Raw genomic sequence first — 19,232 nt, 5'->3', positions numbered from 1 at the left:
GCAACTCTCAAATTAGGGGCGCCTTTCTTATTCGCGCGGACGTGTTTGCTTTTGTTTTTCCCGCTGCTTTTAACGGCTGCGGAGTACCTGACTCACACTTCTGCACAATGTCACTTGTCGACGACTGCGACCAGTTCTCCCGACCTCTCATTGTGCTTCAAGTGTCTGTGTGTGCGTGTCTGTGTCGCGTTCTTTCCCTCATTCTTTTGAAAAAACCGCATTGTAAGCGGGTTCGAAACGTGTTCTCAAATCGCTGCTTCCCTCCTAATTTCCCCTTCATTCTTTTGGCCTTGCGCTAAAAAGAGTTTGAATGCATCCGACAAAAGGGAGGAATAGTACATTACTTGTCTGACCCTTCCACGCCTGCTGCTCCGTTTTTTTTTTTTGTCGCATTTCGTGCTTTGCTGTGCGCACTCAACCGGAAGCACCAAAACTCGGCAATCCACTTTATTCTCGGAGTGTCATATGAAGGCAACAAAACTCGCCTTTACGGCACCGGAGCACTAAGTGGTCTTTGCGGAACACAAAGGATAAAAAACGAGCTGAGCATTTCAAACCCAGTGCTTGTTGCTGTGCTTCTGCGTCCCGTAACGCGACGTAGTAGGGGCAGAGTTGTGGGGTTAAGTGGATCCACTTGTACACAACAGCGAAAAGCATTTGCCGCGAAATTTTCGTAAGCAACGGTGTGCAGCTTCACCCCTTTCTTGTTGTCGGCTAGTCCTGGCCCGGCCTTCTGGCTTGTTTTTGTAAACGTTCTTTAAGCAACCCTGCGGAACTTCACGATGCGTATCATCCTATTAGGCACCATAACGGCCGCGTCTACGTTCTGCTTGCCGTAGCAACTGCCAGCACTGAAGGCGCTGGTGGATCGTACGCTTTATTTGACAGACAACTGTTATGCCTTTATGAGGCTGATCTAAAAGTACGCGTTTTCTCTCCCACATTCGGAGCTTCGATTCTGAATTCGGACTTTTGTCTGCTCGCTTGAAAGCCCCAAACGGCGCGGTTGGCGGTGATTCGCACAATTGTTCGCTCGCGCTTATTCAGGTCACTCGACTGCTTGAGAAACACCGCTGGGCCAAAATGTTTTTCCGGTGCCGCGAAGGAGACAGTGCCTGTAATGCGGCCTTCCCGTGTTGCGGAGCTTTCGAAGCTCTGAACACCACAATAAGCGGGTTGAAGGCTTCTATGGGCAAAGCTGACCGTCGGAAAGGCTGAAAACACCCCGGTGATGACAATCACCTTTAAACCACAACATACGTTGAATCTAAGTGCAACATAAGAGCTGTCCATGTGTAATGTTCGCGCACAAAATATCCTTTTCTCGCGAATGCTGTGCACGCAAACTCTTTGCACCGTGAGGTATTTACGCGCCGATGAGTGCTGCTATTGTCACGCGCTTTTGCGTGTGTGTGACGAGTAACACGTGAAACGAACAGGACTCAACCAAGACACGTGTGACAGGACCAAGAATGAGGATACGCCATCAAGGATTACAACGGTTTGTACCCGAGCTAGTTGTTGTCGACGCGTATTTATAAAGAGAAAACAAAAACTGCGTAGAGGCAAGGCAAGAAAGCATACAAGCACTAAAAACTGCTTCTCCAGTACCGTGACCTCCATACAAGGCTGTAAAATTTGTTCATGATTTTCAGTTCTGAAAGTTCATTGCAGATTCATAAGTTCATCGTAGACCCATATGACTGCTCTTTGCCGATTTCGGAACATCGTAGTATAGGGGATACCTCATTCGTGCAACCATATGTACCAACGAAACTAACTCCCATTCCATTCTCGTCTTACGCGCCGCAGTGCCTCAGTTGCCAGCGCGGAGCCGACCATTACATCTTCCGAACACGATGTCCTGAGTTTTATTACTGCCGCTGCGGCAGATTTTATGACGTAGGTACAAGAAAAAAAAAAACCCTTGTGTCCAGATTTTGGTGCATGTTCATCGGTTCAAATCAATTTGCGTCCTCTAATACGGCGCATCTTACTGTCAAGGTGTATCTTCGGTGCCTAAAGAGAAACGTTTTTTCTTCTTGCGCTGCATTTTTAGAATGAAAGACGAAGTCTGTACCAACGAAGGGATGAGATCGTGTAGGTAGTTTTGAGGTGCGTCACAACCTTGATTCTGTACTGTGGAAACCATTTATTGAATAAACCTTGGAGCTACATGTAAGTACGGCCAGTAAGTAAGTACGATGTAAGTAAGTACGATGTAAGTACGACTACAAGTAAGTATGTAAGTACGCCGCAAAAATACCTTCGAAAGGTGAACGGCTTCCCGGGGGTTACATAGAATCCTCCCGGGGTGGGGCCGCAAATAAGTTATTGAAGGATGCGTGCCACAAAAAAGGCCGGCGGCACGTACGCGTTCCGAGTTGCGGACACAGTTTCATGGTGGACACAAGCGCATCTCATTGTGAACATTAAAATTTTTTTATCGCATTAAACAAAAATTACTCGAAAGAAATTTTTTACATAAAAGCTAAAGTGTTGATTCGTATAATGAGTCATCTCATGTGTGTTTACCTAGAGGGCCTAGGTGCATCTTTTAGGTCTAAAATTTGGCAAAAACACCTTTTTTTGCATCTTTGTAAACGCTTTGCCTAAAAAGTACGCTCTGTAATTAACTTAAATTATTTTTAGTAGACACTCAGGGACCGTATCAATGCACGATGGGAATATTACGGCTCAAGCTTTTGTGGTGCCTTTGTGAAAAATTCCTGAAAACGCGCCGTTTGTTGAGTTTTTACCTCGCTAATACAACGCCAAAAATTCTTACACGGCTTCAGTCACGGGCACACATCAAAGAACAATGCAAGCGGAGTGTTCTAAAATAGTATTTGTCATTCTACAGTTTCACTCTTTATTTCAAATTTATTATCCGCAACCACATTTTGCGCGTTTGCAAATAATTCAAGTAGCCCTCAGACGACGGAAAAATTCTTTCAACGAAAATACTCCTTGCAGGCCTACTAAACCTAATTGGCAACTAGCACCAATTTTTTCAATGAAATTCGCAGTGGTCGATTTTTGGGCTGGGTCGTTTCGCGTGGAATGACCTCCCAGCGTTCATGAGCGAGATATGACAATTTGTTAGAAAAGGAACTCGCGTGACTTCGTTCTAATAAGGACGTCCCTTGTGGCGTCAGATAATACCACGGATAGTCGCGTGAGTGGCACACCTCATGGAATGAGATTTATAGCTGTTTAGCATTATAAGCTCAATATGGTCGCCAACCAGTGTCGTTCATTACGGTGGGCATTACTCGCGTCGCGGGCATAGAAACTAAAGGGAACGTTTTCTGGATATCATATTCTGAAACCCAAGGACTAAATCAATCTGAATCCATAGCACTCGAAAACAACTAGTCAGAACACTAGAAAAAACAGTATAGACGTTGTCCGCCCCACGGCGCAAACTTCTAATAAAAACAGCTACTCTAAACTCTACATTGACTCGTTCGCGTGACCGCCTGCCATCCCGCAAGCTGGCTAGCTGGAGCGAGTGCGAGTACCAGCGCTGCTGCAGCCCACTGAGCTGCGCAGGCGTAGTCTATAAATCTAAGGCAATAGCCCCCGCGGGATAAAACACGAACAAATAAACAATAGCAGACGCCCCTTACTACCGTGAGCAGTGTTGTCATACCCACCCTCGCCCTCTCAACATAATTACGGTCACAGTGGAAAATAAACGGGCCAAATAACAATTCCTGGGTGGGGATCCTCCGTCCCGGCCACCGCATGAACCGCGGCGCTCACACCACTGGTTCCGATTCTCTTCTACCCGTCACCCGCGCGGGGAGTGATCGAAAGGAAGTAAAGAGCGGACTCGAAGCTGTGGTTAAAAGACGCCTCTTCTCGACTGCCTCAGAATAAAATGGGTTGTTTTTAATGAATGCGTTCAGGTGAAGTAACCTGAAAGCACAGTTCGTTCAACAGTTAACAGCAACGTGAATTATCTCAAAAATTGTGTATACACCGTGTGTGACATTTCTTTCGATAACAACGTCGGGAGTTTGAGCATGCTAATTGAGTGCATGCTGCCCTTCATTGCGCACGTAATCAAGGGCACATTGGCTGTGCAGATACCTGTACGTGCAGCCGCATTCAGTGCTTTCCGCTGGGTACAATAGTCGCCAAGTCTGCATGTGATGATAAAAAAGAAACGTTCAAACAGTTGTCTGTACTACTTTGGTAATAATGTGCAATAACTGTTATATACTAGCATTCGGGAAAGGTAATGCGGTAGCGCAGACTATATTGCAAGCGATCTGAATTATAAAGGCAGTGTATTTTTTGTAAAAAATACAGCCTTACGGTAAAATCTTTTCCTGAATCCTCTGAAAAGTGTAAAGTTGTCTATGTTCACTCCTTCGTTACAGGGCACCTGTGCTTTGATATGCTGCTCACACTAATTACAGTGTGTCGCTTGTTTTTTTTTTCAAAACGCATTTGTGCTTTGCCAGGACTGGCACCATAGCAGGGCAAGTTTTGTCGAGCAGCTGAAGCAAATCGCCACATAACCACTGCTCGTTCAGAGCTGTGCCATTTGGTTGGTGACCTCTTTTCAGCCAGCAAATATAGACGTCCACTAATATCAGGCCGTCGGATAGATTAGCAATAAAATTGAGTTCTTTATTGCGAAAAAACCGCGCGAAAAGTTTCCCGGCAGCTAAAAAAACACTGCTCCGGAAAGGCCGTCGTGTGCACGAAACGCGATGCCGTACGTTCTTTCTCGTGTAGAAGCAGCAGACGTAAAGCGAAGGCAGAGCATTTCGCTTGACTGCTTACGCTTCCGAATGGCGTTATTTCGGACTCGAGAGAAACGCGAAGTCACTCCAGTTGTTCGATTCACAGTAATCAAAGTGCTAAAGTACGTAGATGATTTCGTCGTTTTTGTGAAGAAATGCGATTTTAAAAAGACAATTACGGCGTATGGTGTAAACGGCGCATAGGTGTGCATTGGTCTGCAGATGACGCCTGAAGTAAAAAGTAATAATCAGCTGCAGTTCTTAGATATGAAGGTAAAATTAACTGACACGCACGTGTGCTGGAAGTATAGCCCACGATCAGTTAAACCGATATAAATTTCTGAATGAATCAAACGTAGTAAAAAATGGTATTGCGTTATCGTGTTTGTTATCGGCTCTCTCTAAGTCTTGTTTTCACCAGGTTTCAGGTACTTTTTGGCGCAACTGACGCGGTTAATAAAGGCAGGGTTTCCGGAGTGTGTTCCTTGCATGACAGCGCTAAAGCTTGTCAGGCAGACAAAAGAATTGGTCTCAGTAGAACCGAGGGATGGCGAGCCGCGTGAAAAGAAGTTTTCCGTCAATCCGTATAAGCACCCGTTGTCGCATGGGCTCAGAAATGTAGCTGGGCGGTACGATGTAAATATTGTCTTTTCAGCCACCAATACGATGAGTAAAATATATGGTGAAATAGGTAGGAAATTGGCGGATTTTGATGTTGGTGTAACAAGAAAAGTTGTATTGTTAAGCTTAGCTCCGCGCATATAGTGCGTTCCACTTTCTCATGCTGCCACCATCCTCTCCGTGAAGGAAACATCCACCTAAATGCAGCCATACGGCTACAAAGGAAAGCTATACAGCTTTCTCGGAAACTTCGCAGTTGAAGAAAAATTCGTCCTGGTCCAGGATTCGAACCCGGGACCACTGCTTAACCGGAGCAGTCGCTCTACCAACTGAGCTAACCAGGCGGCTAGTCGTTAGTAGCGCGAAAGCAAATTGATCAACAACTCGAAGTGAAGGACTGGTGTTAATCGACTAGATTTAGGGGAAATCCCCAAAGTGGAGTACGTTTCTGGGAAGGAAAGTTTGACATCCACATAAATGCAGCCATTCGGCTACAAAGGAAAGCTATACAGCTTTCTCAGAAACTTCGCAGTTGAAGAAAAATTCGTCCTGGTCCAGATAGAAGTTTCTGAGAAAGCTGTATAGCTTTCCTTTGTAGCCGTATGGCTGCATTTAGGTGGATGTCAAACTTTTCTTCACAGAAACTTACTCCACCTTGGGAATTTCCCCTAAATCTGGTCGATTAACACCATCCTCTCCGTGGACGGCAATCAGATCACTAGAGAAGTCATTGAGGCATATCATATTAGAAAAAGAGGGAGGGCGTGTGTATTAACCAGTTATCGATAACACAGCATGAAAAAGAATTTTGGTCTTTGGATCGGTCCGTGTGTTAATATCAGTTCGTGGGGGCGTACCACTAGATTTAGTTGTACGCCCCGACGTAAGAGCACGTGGGTTCGTCGTAGTACTTACGTTTGTGTTGCGTTCTCAATAAAATTAGTTGTGATTACAGCGTTGTCCTGTCGTCTTCATTTCCCTCCCGTCTTTGTTTATTACGCTGCCGTTCAAGATGCATCACCTGTACCAGCTCGCCCAAATGTCGATTCTTTTACAAAAAAAAAGTCCAGAAGAAACCTGAATGGAGGTGGAAACCCAGGAATCAAGAAAACAGTAGCAAATACGGGCACAAAGGCAGCGATTTTTCATCTGAAGGCGTACTTTAATCTGATTTGTGTTAATTCCGCACAATTGGTGCCTTGAGAAAGGTTAAAAAACGTAGTTTCCGCGGCATTCGTGATGCTCCCTTAGCAACCACATCTCATTGATCTCGTGCACGTATTCAACAAACAAACTTCGTTTAAAATGTTTTGCTTCAATTCACAATTTGCAAGGCGTACCAAACGCTGGCAAATGCTGTTTCTTATTTCGAAGACAAGTGCCTACATTTGATGCCGGCTCGACCCGCAGTTCTACTCCTCGTATGCGCATGGTGAAAGGGTAAACGGAATTGCATGCGGGTCACGAGCGGGGAACTTGGACGATCCAACTGCAACAACTGGGAATCAAAATAAAAAGAGCGGCGAGATATCCTACTTACGTCATAAACCTCTTCAAGTTAATTTAGCTTATTTTGTGCTTCAGGACCGGTATAAAATACAGTCCTCGTAGCTATGAGCGGAAATGGTCCCAATAGACTAATAACAGTAGCCTCTGGCGGAACAGCGGATAGATTTGCGGTTGGTAGCAGAACCATTGTGAGAGAGCGACTTAGAAAAGTGAATCTATGCACAGTGTGACACGAGCTCTAGTCTCGTCGCCGAGACCTTTCATCAGGCGCCTCATGCCCGGTGCTCTTTATCGGCCGCCACAAAAGTGTCGCTCGCTCTGTTATTTACAGCCCCTGGCTCAAAGTAACAGCCCTTAACAATCAACTGAAATGAACAACTTTGAAAATGAAACAAATGTTTTTCATTTAAGCAACTTATTCAGGCATGTAGCTCAGGGTCTAGTATTCGCAAGTACCATGCTGGCAGCAGCGAAAACAATGCATTGTAAAATAAAATAAGGTCTTCTATAAACAAGAAATTCATCATGCATAGAGAGGGCGATGAAGACGGCGCAATGAAAGCGCAGCAGCTAAAAACCCGCAAGCAAACAGCGTAGCGTTGTTTGCAGCGCACGGCAGCGGCGCGTGGTCATCAGCCTTCGGTTGCGTGACCGTGTCCCGAAAAACTCAAGGCGCCTCACCTGTTACGACGCCATTAGTCACCAGAGCGAAGAGCCGCCGCTCGCGCAGCAGAGTCGCGATAAAGAAGCAAAATGCACGCGCCCAGGTTCGACTGCGATGCACGGAAGGCCCATTGTGAGCGAGGCCGGCCTGCGCTTCACGCGCGTACATTGACGCTCGCACCTCGGCGCGTCCTGTGTTCGGATCGCGAGGCGTGATATCGGTCGCTCCGGCGCGGTTTTATGAGCGGCGCTAATGGGATTTCCGCCTTTGCACGGTACTCGGAACCAAGCACCCGACGCGTCAAGCTCTGCTTTCACGACAAGCCCTGGGCGGCACGCAAGTCCCGATCATTCAGCTTCTTCCGGCTGCAGTGGAAAAAAAGAAGAAAACCCATCTACGTAAGGCTACCTGTACCCGTGCGGTACTGGAGTTTCGATTGGCGGGGACGAAAAAAAGGTATAAAGTTCAGGAGACAGAGGTAGCGTGCTTTCTCTACAAGAGAGAGGATATTCGGTAATAGGCTCGCAGTTTCTAACCGCGAGCGTCTAATCAAACTTGGTCGCTCACGTGAGCCCGCTTTTCCAACCAAGGCAAAAAAAGACAAAAAAAAAACCGATGAATTATTGCACTTTTTTTTGTTCCTTTGCCATTTGCATTTACAAAAGCCGCGTTGTTTCTGTTCATTTTATGTGTATTTTCTTTAATGTTCGCAGCAATATCAAGAGGACAGAAAACTTCATTTTTCTTTTGCGTTTTCGAACCATCCAAGCTTGCCTATCTCCCTTGCAGAGTTTCCAAGCCAAAGAAAACTTCTGCACAAATATGTCCACAATTTGCTTATAAATTTGTTCTTTGTGGCAATTCATCTGCTGTCAACGGAATAAAACAGTGACCATTGGTTCAGAGTCTCTGTTTCGACAGTCCCGGACTTCGAGACCTCTTTAGGCATAAAATAAACATGCAATATTTTCTGCAACAAATAAATTTTTTCGTTTGCTTATTCATTCGTTTTTTAGCCGACATTTCCTATGAAAATCTTTGAATGACTTTGAAGACTGCGGAAGCTTTTTTCAGGGGAATGTCGAGCAGTTTACTCACTTTATTGCCCTGAGGTTGCTTGCAACAGATCCGCTGGCGAATTTTCTCTCGAAATCTAGATCTTGATGATGGCGTGCTATATTCTGTACTTGGAAATACCAGGATGGCGGGAATTAGTGGCGAATTCAACCTTCACCCGCCGCGATGGTTCATTGGCCGAGGTGTTGCCCCACGGGCGACGAAGTGCCGTAGTTCATTTCAAGCCGCAGGAGGAAAATACAGGCGAAAAGCAAAAACCCTCTCTGTGTTTAAAATAAAAAAAAATATTTTAAAGTTGTTGCCAAACAATTGGACCTTTTCTATAATTGCAGGAATATTCCGAAATTTATGGTTCATGCCGCCACCGAAACCACTCCACGGTTTCTAAATTAACTCGTACACCTCCACAATGGCGCGCCGCATAGCTTAGGTGTATTTCCAGTGCGTGAAACCTCAATTTCTACATTTTATTCTTGCCCTTTTAAATTCTCCACGCTTGATATTATGAATCATAGCTATAGACAGAAACCAGAAGCAATACGTACCAGCAGCCCCTTCCTGTGAAGGCGGCAGTCGATTCTACATTTCTCAAGCTAACCAACCCAGCATCGTCTGGCTTTCAACCCAAACTAGGTGACACGGCCCTCATTGATAGGCATGCAAAACGATCCACAAGAAAGATCATGGAAAGCTTTCGCATTAAAAAGGGATGAGCTAGTTGTGTCAGCCAGCCACCTGTTCAGCTATCGAATACCGATAAATCAAGCGTTTTTGGAAAGGGGCTGATTGTGGTGTTTTGTTTTTGCTTCATTTTCCCTACACGTGCCTTTGTGAATATTTGCTTCTATATGCTACCAATCCTTCATTCGTGCGAATGTAGGGATGTTTGAAAAGGTATCGATGCGATCCATGTTTTTGGTGATCAAGCAGATTCTCGCTCCTTGATTATATATGTTCGTTTTTCAAAATAAAATTCAGTTGCTAATAATGCTTCGTCTTGTCTTTCTTGCTCCGTCTTCGTTTTTGAAGCCAAACGTGGCCGTCGGGTATTCTCATACATATTGTCCATTGTGTATTTCTAAGCGTAATTTTATTCCGGGTAATAAATTTAGGCACATTTAACAATCTCTTTTCTCTATAAACTCCTCATTGTGCGAATTTAACCGCTAGGTATTGCAATCCTAGAATGTTTTATTTGGCCGCTAAAAATGTTTTCAGGCAGGGACAGAGAAAGCATTTCGAATATATTGTCGCGCTGCGGGAAAACGAATCCGAAAACTGGCTTTTTAACTTCATAGCGTACGTGCGAGTGTCCATAACGCGCTAAAAATCATGGTTTTCATAAATTGTGGCTACACTGCTCGACTTTTCGTTTGATATAGTTTACTTTAGTAATGAATTTTTCCGAATACAGCGTTTACTTCGCAATAGCTGATGATAAGGTAGCGTGAGTGACGACGCTGTCATGGCCGACTAAGTGCGTTGATATGCATTTGCCTGTCCCTCGTATCTTATCTTGCCCGCTTTACTGTCTCCTCCTATTCCTAATTCTACCCCCCTCTCCCAACAACAAGAATGGACCCAATACGAATGTCAATCCATGCTGCATGGTGCGAGGACTATGATATCTCACTATCACAGCAAGCGGTACTGCCACCGCGATTATCAAAACAGCGAGCGCTGGAAAGCACCAGACTTCGCCTCGAATAAGGCGTATCCACGGACGATTTCGAGTGTTCTCACAAGCACGGAGCAAGGACTGGCAAGGTCGCAGTGTGCACCTACCAGCCGTCTCTTGTCGAGGCTGTCGGCAAGAAAGCGGAGTCTGCGTCCGACCACCTTGGCCCGGTGTCGGCACGTCCCCCAGGGGCAGGCCGCAGAAGAGTCGGAGGGCCGGACGACCGACTCTTCAGCCACGCACGACGTGACCAGGTCGGGCAGCGGCGACAGCGTCGGTTCTGCCGATACTCCTGCACAACAACATTGGTGAAATGCGGCATTCGCATCTGCTCCATCACCGTATCGATTGCTGTGGGTACCTATTCTACATGAAAACATGGAAAAAAGAATTAAAGGCTCCCCCATGTGAACAACAACAGAATACCAACGAACGGTGCTACCCTACGATGTATTCATTTATTAGCTTCAGCGGCTGGAAACACGCGGCTTCTAATTTGGTGTGATTCAGTACATGAACATCGACAGGAACAAAATTCAGTGCAATATGCGAAATTAACTGTTGAATGGCTCTGCTCCAGGCCTTTCTTAGATGGAAGTCTATATTTCTCAAAATCAACCGGCCGATCAGTACGCACGTCCCGCGTTGCACCAAATTAGGGCAGCGTAGAATCGCTGATGCCCCGGAAAGAAAGGTTGATCCTCCCAAAACGCATAAGAATTAAGCCAGCATTCGACGACTATGTTGTAGGCACGGGAGTTAGTTCCATTTTTCTCTGTGGAGAATTTTTAAAGGTCAGGAAATAATCTCTATGCGAACTAAAGGTAACCGATATTTTTAAGAAAAAATTATTTTTCGAAAGAACATGTGGGAGAAATTATTCACACTAAAACAGCGCAGGGACGAGGACGGAAGAAGTGACAAACCAGAGCGCTGTAGTTTCTCACTTCTTTCGTCCTCGTCCTTGCGCTGTTTTTAGTGTGAATAATGTGTACCCAACTAGCCCAACGTCAAGCCTTAGTATGTGGGAGCAAGCTATAATTTCAGGATGATCCACTTTTTTTCTTCCGGGCACCATATTGAAATTTTCTCTCCAAATAGATCGCTGTCCTTTAAGTAAACTGATATCGTGGTAAAAACTGGCCGCGTATCTGCCCCTTTCGTTGCAAATGTCGTCAAAAGACGATAGTCTTTATCGACTTTTGCCAAGTAAATGCCTCCCTTCGCTTTCCCGCTCACCTCTCATGTTGTTCCTGTTGCGTCGCGCTCTTCCCAAGGCAAAGACGCCAAAGGTTTGCCTAAATCATTTTAAATTTCCCGCGTTCCACTGCTCCAAACCGGGTGTCTCGATGCCAACGCTGCCGTACGGCGAAGACGCGTGTGAATCGAGGCGCCCTACTTCAACGTTTATAGAACCGCGTTTCTCTAGTCCTCGTGCGTTGCAAGCAGAACGTGGAACCTATCTAGTGGAACCTTTCGCAACTCTTGCCACTTGATTTCTTCAAATGCCGCCAGAAGCTATATGGCGCGGGCGACAGCAGGCGACAGCGGAGTGATATTTTTTTGTTCAGTTGATAAAGTATTTAATATCGCCAAAATCAAACATGTGCGATTTCTTATAAAAGAACGCTGCAAATATCACTTCTGTATTAATTTCTTGTCATATATATGCGTAATGCCTTGTTGTTCTTCAACAATATTGACAACTATGAACACTACCCCGGACTTAGACGGGCACATTTAGCTGTGACTATATAAGACTATTGCGCAGGCGTTCTTTTGCTTTGGCCGGGTGGCTGAATCGAGTCACAAACAGACAGACGGGCAGACAGACATACAGACAGACCAAAATTTCTGGGTTTAAGTAGCCCAAGGAAGACTATCGTCTTTAAAATACCGAACGTCATTTACGTACTGCTTTAGAGGCACTGGCAAAGCACAACGGCACACTGTGTGCTGTCTTCTTCTGTTGGTCCTGTCCTTTTAGGGCAATTTTATTTCCGGCATGGGAAAACTCACAAAATGGATAGGAATAGCAGGATGGGGTTGAAATGTCGTTGCAACTTCAAAGCAAATTTTCTTGAAACTAATGCATGAATGCACCGTCACAAGGTGCCGCATTGATTTGCGATATGTTATCGGTCTCGCAGGATAAGAGATGAAGAGAATTTTATTAAAGTACATTTATTTAGCGAGGATTAATTCTACGTTTTGTCTAAAGTGAATGAACTTCGAAGGTATCAAATTCTGTCCCGTAGCTGAGACAGGAGAAATACTTTCCTCTTTTTTGGTACGCCTAATGGCAACACTCACGCAGTGTGATGATATCATATGTAAACCGGGCGGGGGTTCCCAATATCAAATTAGCTGTTCGCAACATCATCCTCTTGAGCTCACGGGTCTGGCAATACGTTATCATCATTTTATTGAAGTTTGTTCCTTTTTGCTGCTGTTGCTTGCCCGCTGGCAGTCACACAAGTAATTTCGTTGTGGCCGTTGAAGTAAAGCAACAACAGTCGGGGTGGATCAGTGGCCAGGCATTGGGATGCTGGGTGCAACGACATGGCTGCCATCCCGGCTGAGGCGGCCCTGATTTTTTTCGTGGGGGCGAAAGCCGAAGACGTCCGTGAGTCGAGATTTCGGCTAATGAAAAAGCGCCCCAGGTGGTCCAAATTAATCTGCACAGTACACTCCACTACGGCGCGTCTTGTAGCGCAGGTACGTAGCTTAGGTGTGTAAAACCCCCAATTTAAAAACGGCTTAGACGGCTTAGCGCAGACCCACAAGATCCTGGGTAATCGAAATGATGGATGAAAAGTTGAATCGCACTATTATAAAGGGACATACGAATGCACAGAAGGTTAACATCGAAGCTGCGAGAAAAGACCAAATTTGGATACAACTTTTGTATTTAATGCAAAGGTGTGCGTATTCTACCAAACAAAAGTGCGCCGTCATTTTAGCCAAGCGTTTATAAATTACCTCAATAAGCTTTTTTTTTTCAGAGATCCCCCCGACTACTAACAAATTTTGCTTTCTTCGAACTAGTGTCAGTTTGCATCTCGTACTTGCTAACAGTATGTCATAAACGTTAATGGTGCATGGGCCGTACAATATTATTTGAAAATACTGCAATTACAGTAGTCCTAGTTACATACATCTAATACTACATTTCCAGTCATCCTAGCTATATACATTTTGATTTGATGTCGGTCTAAGGCGAACGGCATAAATGGCCGGTGGATGAAGCACTAACACTGCCCTATTTATTTCCTGCATTTATTTTCCCATAGAAAAACATATTTGGAACAGATCTGCATATGCCGTTAGTCAAGCAAAATACACTCTTGCTGAATGTTTTTAAGAATGCTAAAGTTAGCGTTCTTACCGCAATATTCAGTCACCGTTTGGAATGTTTGGGAGCAACATTCGCGTTTCTATAATGGTAAAGGAAAACGGTTCCTTAACTTTGCCATGACGAGTCCTCCTGTTTTGTAAAGAATTATTTTGGGTGAAAATATACGCCAAAAAGTGTATTACGGCCACCCAAGAAGAAAGTGGACCGAAAAAAGTCAACAGGTCTTCGACCAGCGTTGGATGTATGTGTGTGCGCACTTCTAAAAAATTATAACTCACAAGGGGATTTGTGAATCAGCTATAGTCGCCCAGCTGCTTTATGGGTTACGTGTCCCCTGCATTAAATGCAATGTTGCTTGTGGCTTCCGCTAGCAATGTAAGAAGTTTTTCAGCAACGGCCAATAACCTTCCGCAAATCCTGCGCCACATTCGCGACGGCGAGTAAGGCATGTTGTGGTGAGCCTCATTTAGTGATTAGTTTCAAAGGTTCCGCAGGTAACGTGCGCAAGAATACGGCAGTAGCTGTGTCCTTTCCTTTCATGTGCCATTGGGATATATTGCGAACGGAGAACTTTAAAAATGCATTTAACCCTATTTTGTGCGAACCAAATATTTCCTGAACTGAAAATACGTACCTAAAAAAAAATATGCACCGAAATCTGAGAAAAATCAGAAACAATGGGAAATAATGTAGTAAAAGACAACAGTTTATTTGCATAAAGTGTGGCAGACCAGAATAATCGCCACAACGCAGTGTTACATAATTGTAAATTGATTGAAAGTGACAAGCAAAAGCAGCGGTTAATTGCATATTTGTAAACTTGACATAATAGGGTAAGGGATAAGAAGTTCAAAATACTTCTTTCAAATCTAACCGAGCTAATTCAACGTTTTCAAAAGTGCTTAACATTTCAGATTCCACAGAGCTTAGAAATTCAACATATGAAAGTGCACTCCTTTTGATGTGGGCCTTCACCAATCTATTACGCAGCATAACGAGAACAGGCGTCATTCCTTACCTCGGTGCAAATGTTCCAGACTCAAAGTATCCCTTGCTACGAGGCGCGACTGATCACCGTCCAGAGAAGGGCCACCAGCCTCTGTATGAGCACCGCAACTGTTGCAACACGCCTTCTCCTCGCCTGCCGAGGGACCCAACGCGATCGATCGCACCATACCGCCGCCGTCCTCGAAGTTCGCAGCCGTAGTCGTGGCTCGCGCCCAAACGTCCAGCAGCTCTCGTCAGCGTGGTGCGCGCACCAGCGGCTCCACGGGCGTTTTGAGCCCCGCCATGCTCTCTCTGCCCGACCCGCCTCGCGGTCGAGTGGCGGCGTCGGGGAGAGGGCGCGGACTCAAGCGGCGCTTGTGCTCTTCGATAGGTGGCGCCACATTTAATGATCCCGCGGCCGGTTGCTACTTGGATTACAAAGGTCGCACGTAGTGGCTCCGAATGCCGTGATTCCGTGGTGTATCAGAAGTACATGGTGACACAAGAGCGCTTGCGAATAAGGGTCTTAACTGCGCGACGCGGGTAATTTTGTGAGAAACGAGGAGGGTTATGATGGTTTCGGCAACCCAGGCGGAACTCTTGAGGGGAATGTTTATTTTGAGCAGAAACTGTAGTCATAGGTGTGACACCCCGTAAAGAAATGGGTGCCAACAAAGCAACTGGATCACGCTGCTCTTCCTCACTTTAGGAATCTAGTAGCGACGACAGGTTATTTGGTCGTAACCTCGCCGCATCTGATATTCTTAGCAGAAATCAATTATAGTGTTGTCAAACAGCGTGATGGGAAGCTCAGGCTTCGCAACAGCATTGGCCTGTGAAATGACCGCGGCGACGTTCAACGTGCTCCAATGCGCATGCGTCGCCCCTCGATGCAGGTTGGCCAATCGTGAAAAGGGGCGCCCATAATGGCGCCCTTTCCACGCCAGCGTGCCGCCCGTGGTTTGGGATGAGATCATTGATCAGAACTCCTCGCTGCCCCTTGTCCCTTTTGCCCCTTTCCCGGCTATGCATTTCCTTCTCGCTTCCTTCCTTCGTTCCTGCTTGTGGAAAAGGCTGCGAATAGCCGCGGCCGTGGGGAGGTTATCAAATTAGTATTGACACGGCGAGCCACCGGGTGTCCAGTGACGCTCTCCTGGGCCCTGATTTGTTTTGGCTCTTTTCCCCCCGCACTTCACCGAGCCCCTGCTGCTGTGTGCGACTTTTCTCCCTCCTTCTGGCGGCCCCAGCTTTACCCCGCGTTTTCTTTGTTTCCCATGCATTAACTGCTTTTGTTCGCTGCGGCCAGCCCACTGCTTGCAAAAGGTACGGAACGGACTATAAGGTGCGGCTGCTAACGACGTTACAAGAGGTGGCAAATAGGGTGAAGTGCCCAACGCTGTTATGATTGCATTCCGATTAATTCTGGCAGGTAACGTTGACGTGGGGTATCCACAGGGAATTCTGTTGCGGTACACAAAGAAGAAAAAAAGGAAATATTTCGAAATCAGTTTTGGAGCACTAGAGACCTTCCTTTGTGAGACCTTCTTGGTGTATATTAAACTGAAAGAAACTTAAATTTTCGCCCTTAAAATGCCAATCGTTTATATCCTAAGAAGAAAGATGTCGTTGTCATATCGGCTGCATTTTAACCAAAAGACCTCTAAAACCTCTAAAAAAGAGCTGAGGGGCGTGACCAGCCATACATCTTGTGTGCGCCTGCAGCAGATACCGTATTTATTCGAATTTAACGCGAGGTTTTTTTTTCACGATCCGTAGTCTCAAAGACATAGCCCGCCTTATATTCGAAGCTCAGTATGTACACACACAGACACACACACACACGCACACACGCACACACACACACATATATATATATATATATATCTCTCTATATATATATATATATATATATATATATATATATATATATATATATATATATATTGTCACGGAGACAAGGACGACGCAGTTGTCTTGCAGGAGAAACAAGTTTATTGGAGCGAACTTGTGCTCCCCTAACAACTCAAAAGAATACAGAGGCGGCGAAGCAGCGGTCAACAAAGTGACTTGCGTCAGCGAGCGTCGCAGAATCGAATGCCCCGGCGTCCGCACTGCAGGCTTTTTATCTTTCGGCGCGCGTGGTTCTCGAAACGTCGATTCACATCGAGAACATAGTAGATCCAAGAAGATTATTCTGGGCTGTTCACGTTAGATCGGAATGCTCTCCCTATCACGACAGATAACACATGCGGCACAGAAAGAAAGAATGGAACACGCGCTTCCCTTGGCGCAGAGATAACAAGACCGGCGCAGCCGGGCGGCAAAAGCAAAACACAAATAAACAAACCCAATGTATGGTTCGCGGCATTACCCCCCCTCTAAGAGTGCATCGACCCGATGCTAACATAAGCGACAGTCCGAAAAAATGAAAATAAAAGTTCATCATCGTCCGTAGAAAGGTTTTAGGCGAACCACGTGGACGACCTCAGGCCGCCTGCGTCGTCGTGATGTGCCGGAGTCACCATCAGGGACCACTTCGTAGGTAAGTTGGCCAACACGTCGTAGAATCTGGTAGGGTCCGAAATAGCGTCGCAGGAGCTTCTCACTGAGTCCGCGTCGTCGGATGGGAGTCCAAACCCACACACGATCCCCTGGTTGGTACTCAGCGTCTCGGCGTCGGAGGTTGTAGCGGCCCGCATCCACCAGCTGCTGGTCCGTTATACGAACTCGAGCGAGCTGGCGGGCCTCCTCCGCACGTTGAAGATATCCGTGGACGTCGGCGTTGAGGTCGTCGTCTTCTACGTGCGGAAGCATGGCGTCGAGCATCGTAGTTGGCCTTCTACCGTAGACAAGCTCGAACGGCGTCAGCTGCGTCGTCTCCTGGATAGCCGTGTTGTACGCAAACGTGACATACGGGAGCACTTCGTCCCAAGTCTTATGTTCAACGTCAACGTACATTGACAGCATATCTGCGATTGTCTTGTTCAGACGTTCTGTTAGTCCGTTCGTTTGGGGGTGGTACGCCGTCGTTCTTCGGTGATCCGTGTTGCTGTAGCGTAATACTCCTTGCATCAGCTCCGCAGTAAATGCCGTTCCGCGGTCGGTGATTAGGACTTCCGGGGCTCCATGTCGCAGCACAACTTGGCTTATAAAGAACTTTGCCACTTCTTGTGCAGTCCCCCTCGGAAGAGCGGCGGTCTCTGCGTAGCGCGTCATGTAGTCTGTCGCTACGACAATCCACTTGTTCTGTGATCGTGACGTAGGGAACGGGCCTAAAAGGTCCATTCCAATCTGTTGAAATGGTCTCGATGGGACGGCGATCGGTTGCAGAAGTCCGGTGGGTCTTGTCGGCGGTGTTTTTCGTCGCTGGCAGTCACGGCAGCTCCGGACGTAGTGGGTGACGTCAGAGGTAAGGCCGGGCCCGTAGTACCTCGCCTTGATTTTTCCAATAGTGCGGGCTGTGCCGAGATGTCCGGAAGACGGGTCGTCGTGGCACGCTTCCAAAATTTCGTCACGAAGGTCCGCGGGGATGACGAGAAGGTAATTCGCTCTTGTTCCGGGGCTGAAATTCTTCTTCACGAGGACGGAGTTTCTCAGGCTGAATGCTGGTAAGCTGCGTTTGAAGGTCCTAGGAACGGCAACGTTGCATCCCTCGAGGTACTTGATTATGACGCGTAAGTCGGGGTCGGCACGCTGCTGGGCGGCTAGGTCGCTCTCCGTCACGATCCCGAAGAACGCGCTGTCTTCATCAGAGTCTTCTGGTGGTGGGTCGACGGGGGCGCGGGACAGGCAGTCGGCGTCGGAGTGTTTCCTGCCGGATTTATAAACGACTGTAACGTCGAACTCCTGCAGGCGCAAGCTCCAGCGCCCAAGACGGCCAGAGGGGTCCTTCAAATTGGCGAGCCAACACAGCGCATGGTGGTCTGTTATAACCTTGAATGGCCTTCCATACACGTATGGGCGAAATTTTGAAATCGCCCATATAATAGCCAGGCACTCTTTCTCAGAAGCAGAATAGTTTTTCTCTTCCTTCGACAGACCACGGCTGGCATAGGCGATTACCCTTTCGCAGCCGCTTTGCTTTTGGACAAGGACGGCACCCACGCATATATCACTGGCGTCCGTGTGCATTTCCGTTTCGGCATTTTCGTCGAAATGAGCGAGCACGGGCGGGCTTTGCAGGCGTTTTTGCAGCTCGGAGAATGCTTTTTCTTGGTCGTTTTCCCAGCTGAAAGGGGTGCTATCTTTCGTCAAGCGCGTGAGTGGCTCTGCAATGCGTGCGAAGTTTGCGACGAAGCGCCGGTAGTATGCGCACAGCCCCAGAAATCTTCGCACGCCCTTCTTGTCTTTCGGCCTAGGGAAGTTCGCGATAGCTGAAGTTTTTGCCGGGTCAGGTAGGACTCCCGCGGCGTTGACGACGTGGCCCAAGAACTTGAGTTCCTCGTATGCGAAACGGCACTTTTCAGGCTTCAGCGTCAACCCCGACGTACGAATGGCCTCGAGTACAGACTCCAATCTTGCAAGGTGTTCGTCGAAAGTCCGGGCGAATACCACTACGTCGTCGAGGTATACGAGGCA

General features: G+C 46.7%; 1 protein-coding gene across 1 annotated transcript in view; it reads right to left on the bottom strand.

Moving 5' to 3' along the window:
• The window catches only part of LOC144180648 (uncharacterized), a 28,973-nt gene extending 13,985 nt beyond the window's left edge, over window positions 1-14,988 (bottom strand). The window contains exons 1-2 of the mRNA XM_077708955.1: window positions 14,686-14,988; window positions 10,417-10,601 (exon numbers count right to left, since the gene is read on the bottom strand). Of these exons, the coding sequence (XP_077565081.1) occupies window positions 10,417-10,601; window positions 14,686-14,842 (342 nt within the window). The 5' untranslated portion in view covers window positions 14,843-14,988. The remainder of the gene's footprint in view (window positions 1-10,416; window positions 10,602-14,685) is intronic.
• Between the last annotated feature and the right edge of the window lie 4,244 nt (window positions 14,989-19,232).

Source organism: Haemaphysalis longicornis, unplaced genomic scaffold, assembly GCF_048455015.1.
Source record: "Haemaphysalis longicornis isolate Haplotype H1 unplaced genomic scaffold, Haemaphysalis longicornis Haplotype H1 scaffold_4, whole genome shotgun sequence".
Classification (NCBI taxonomy): Eukaryota; Metazoa; Arthropoda; class Arachnida; order Ixodida; family Ixodidae; genus Haemaphysalis; species Haemaphysalis longicornis.
This window is presented reverse-complemented; position numbering and strand designations above follow the sequence as displayed.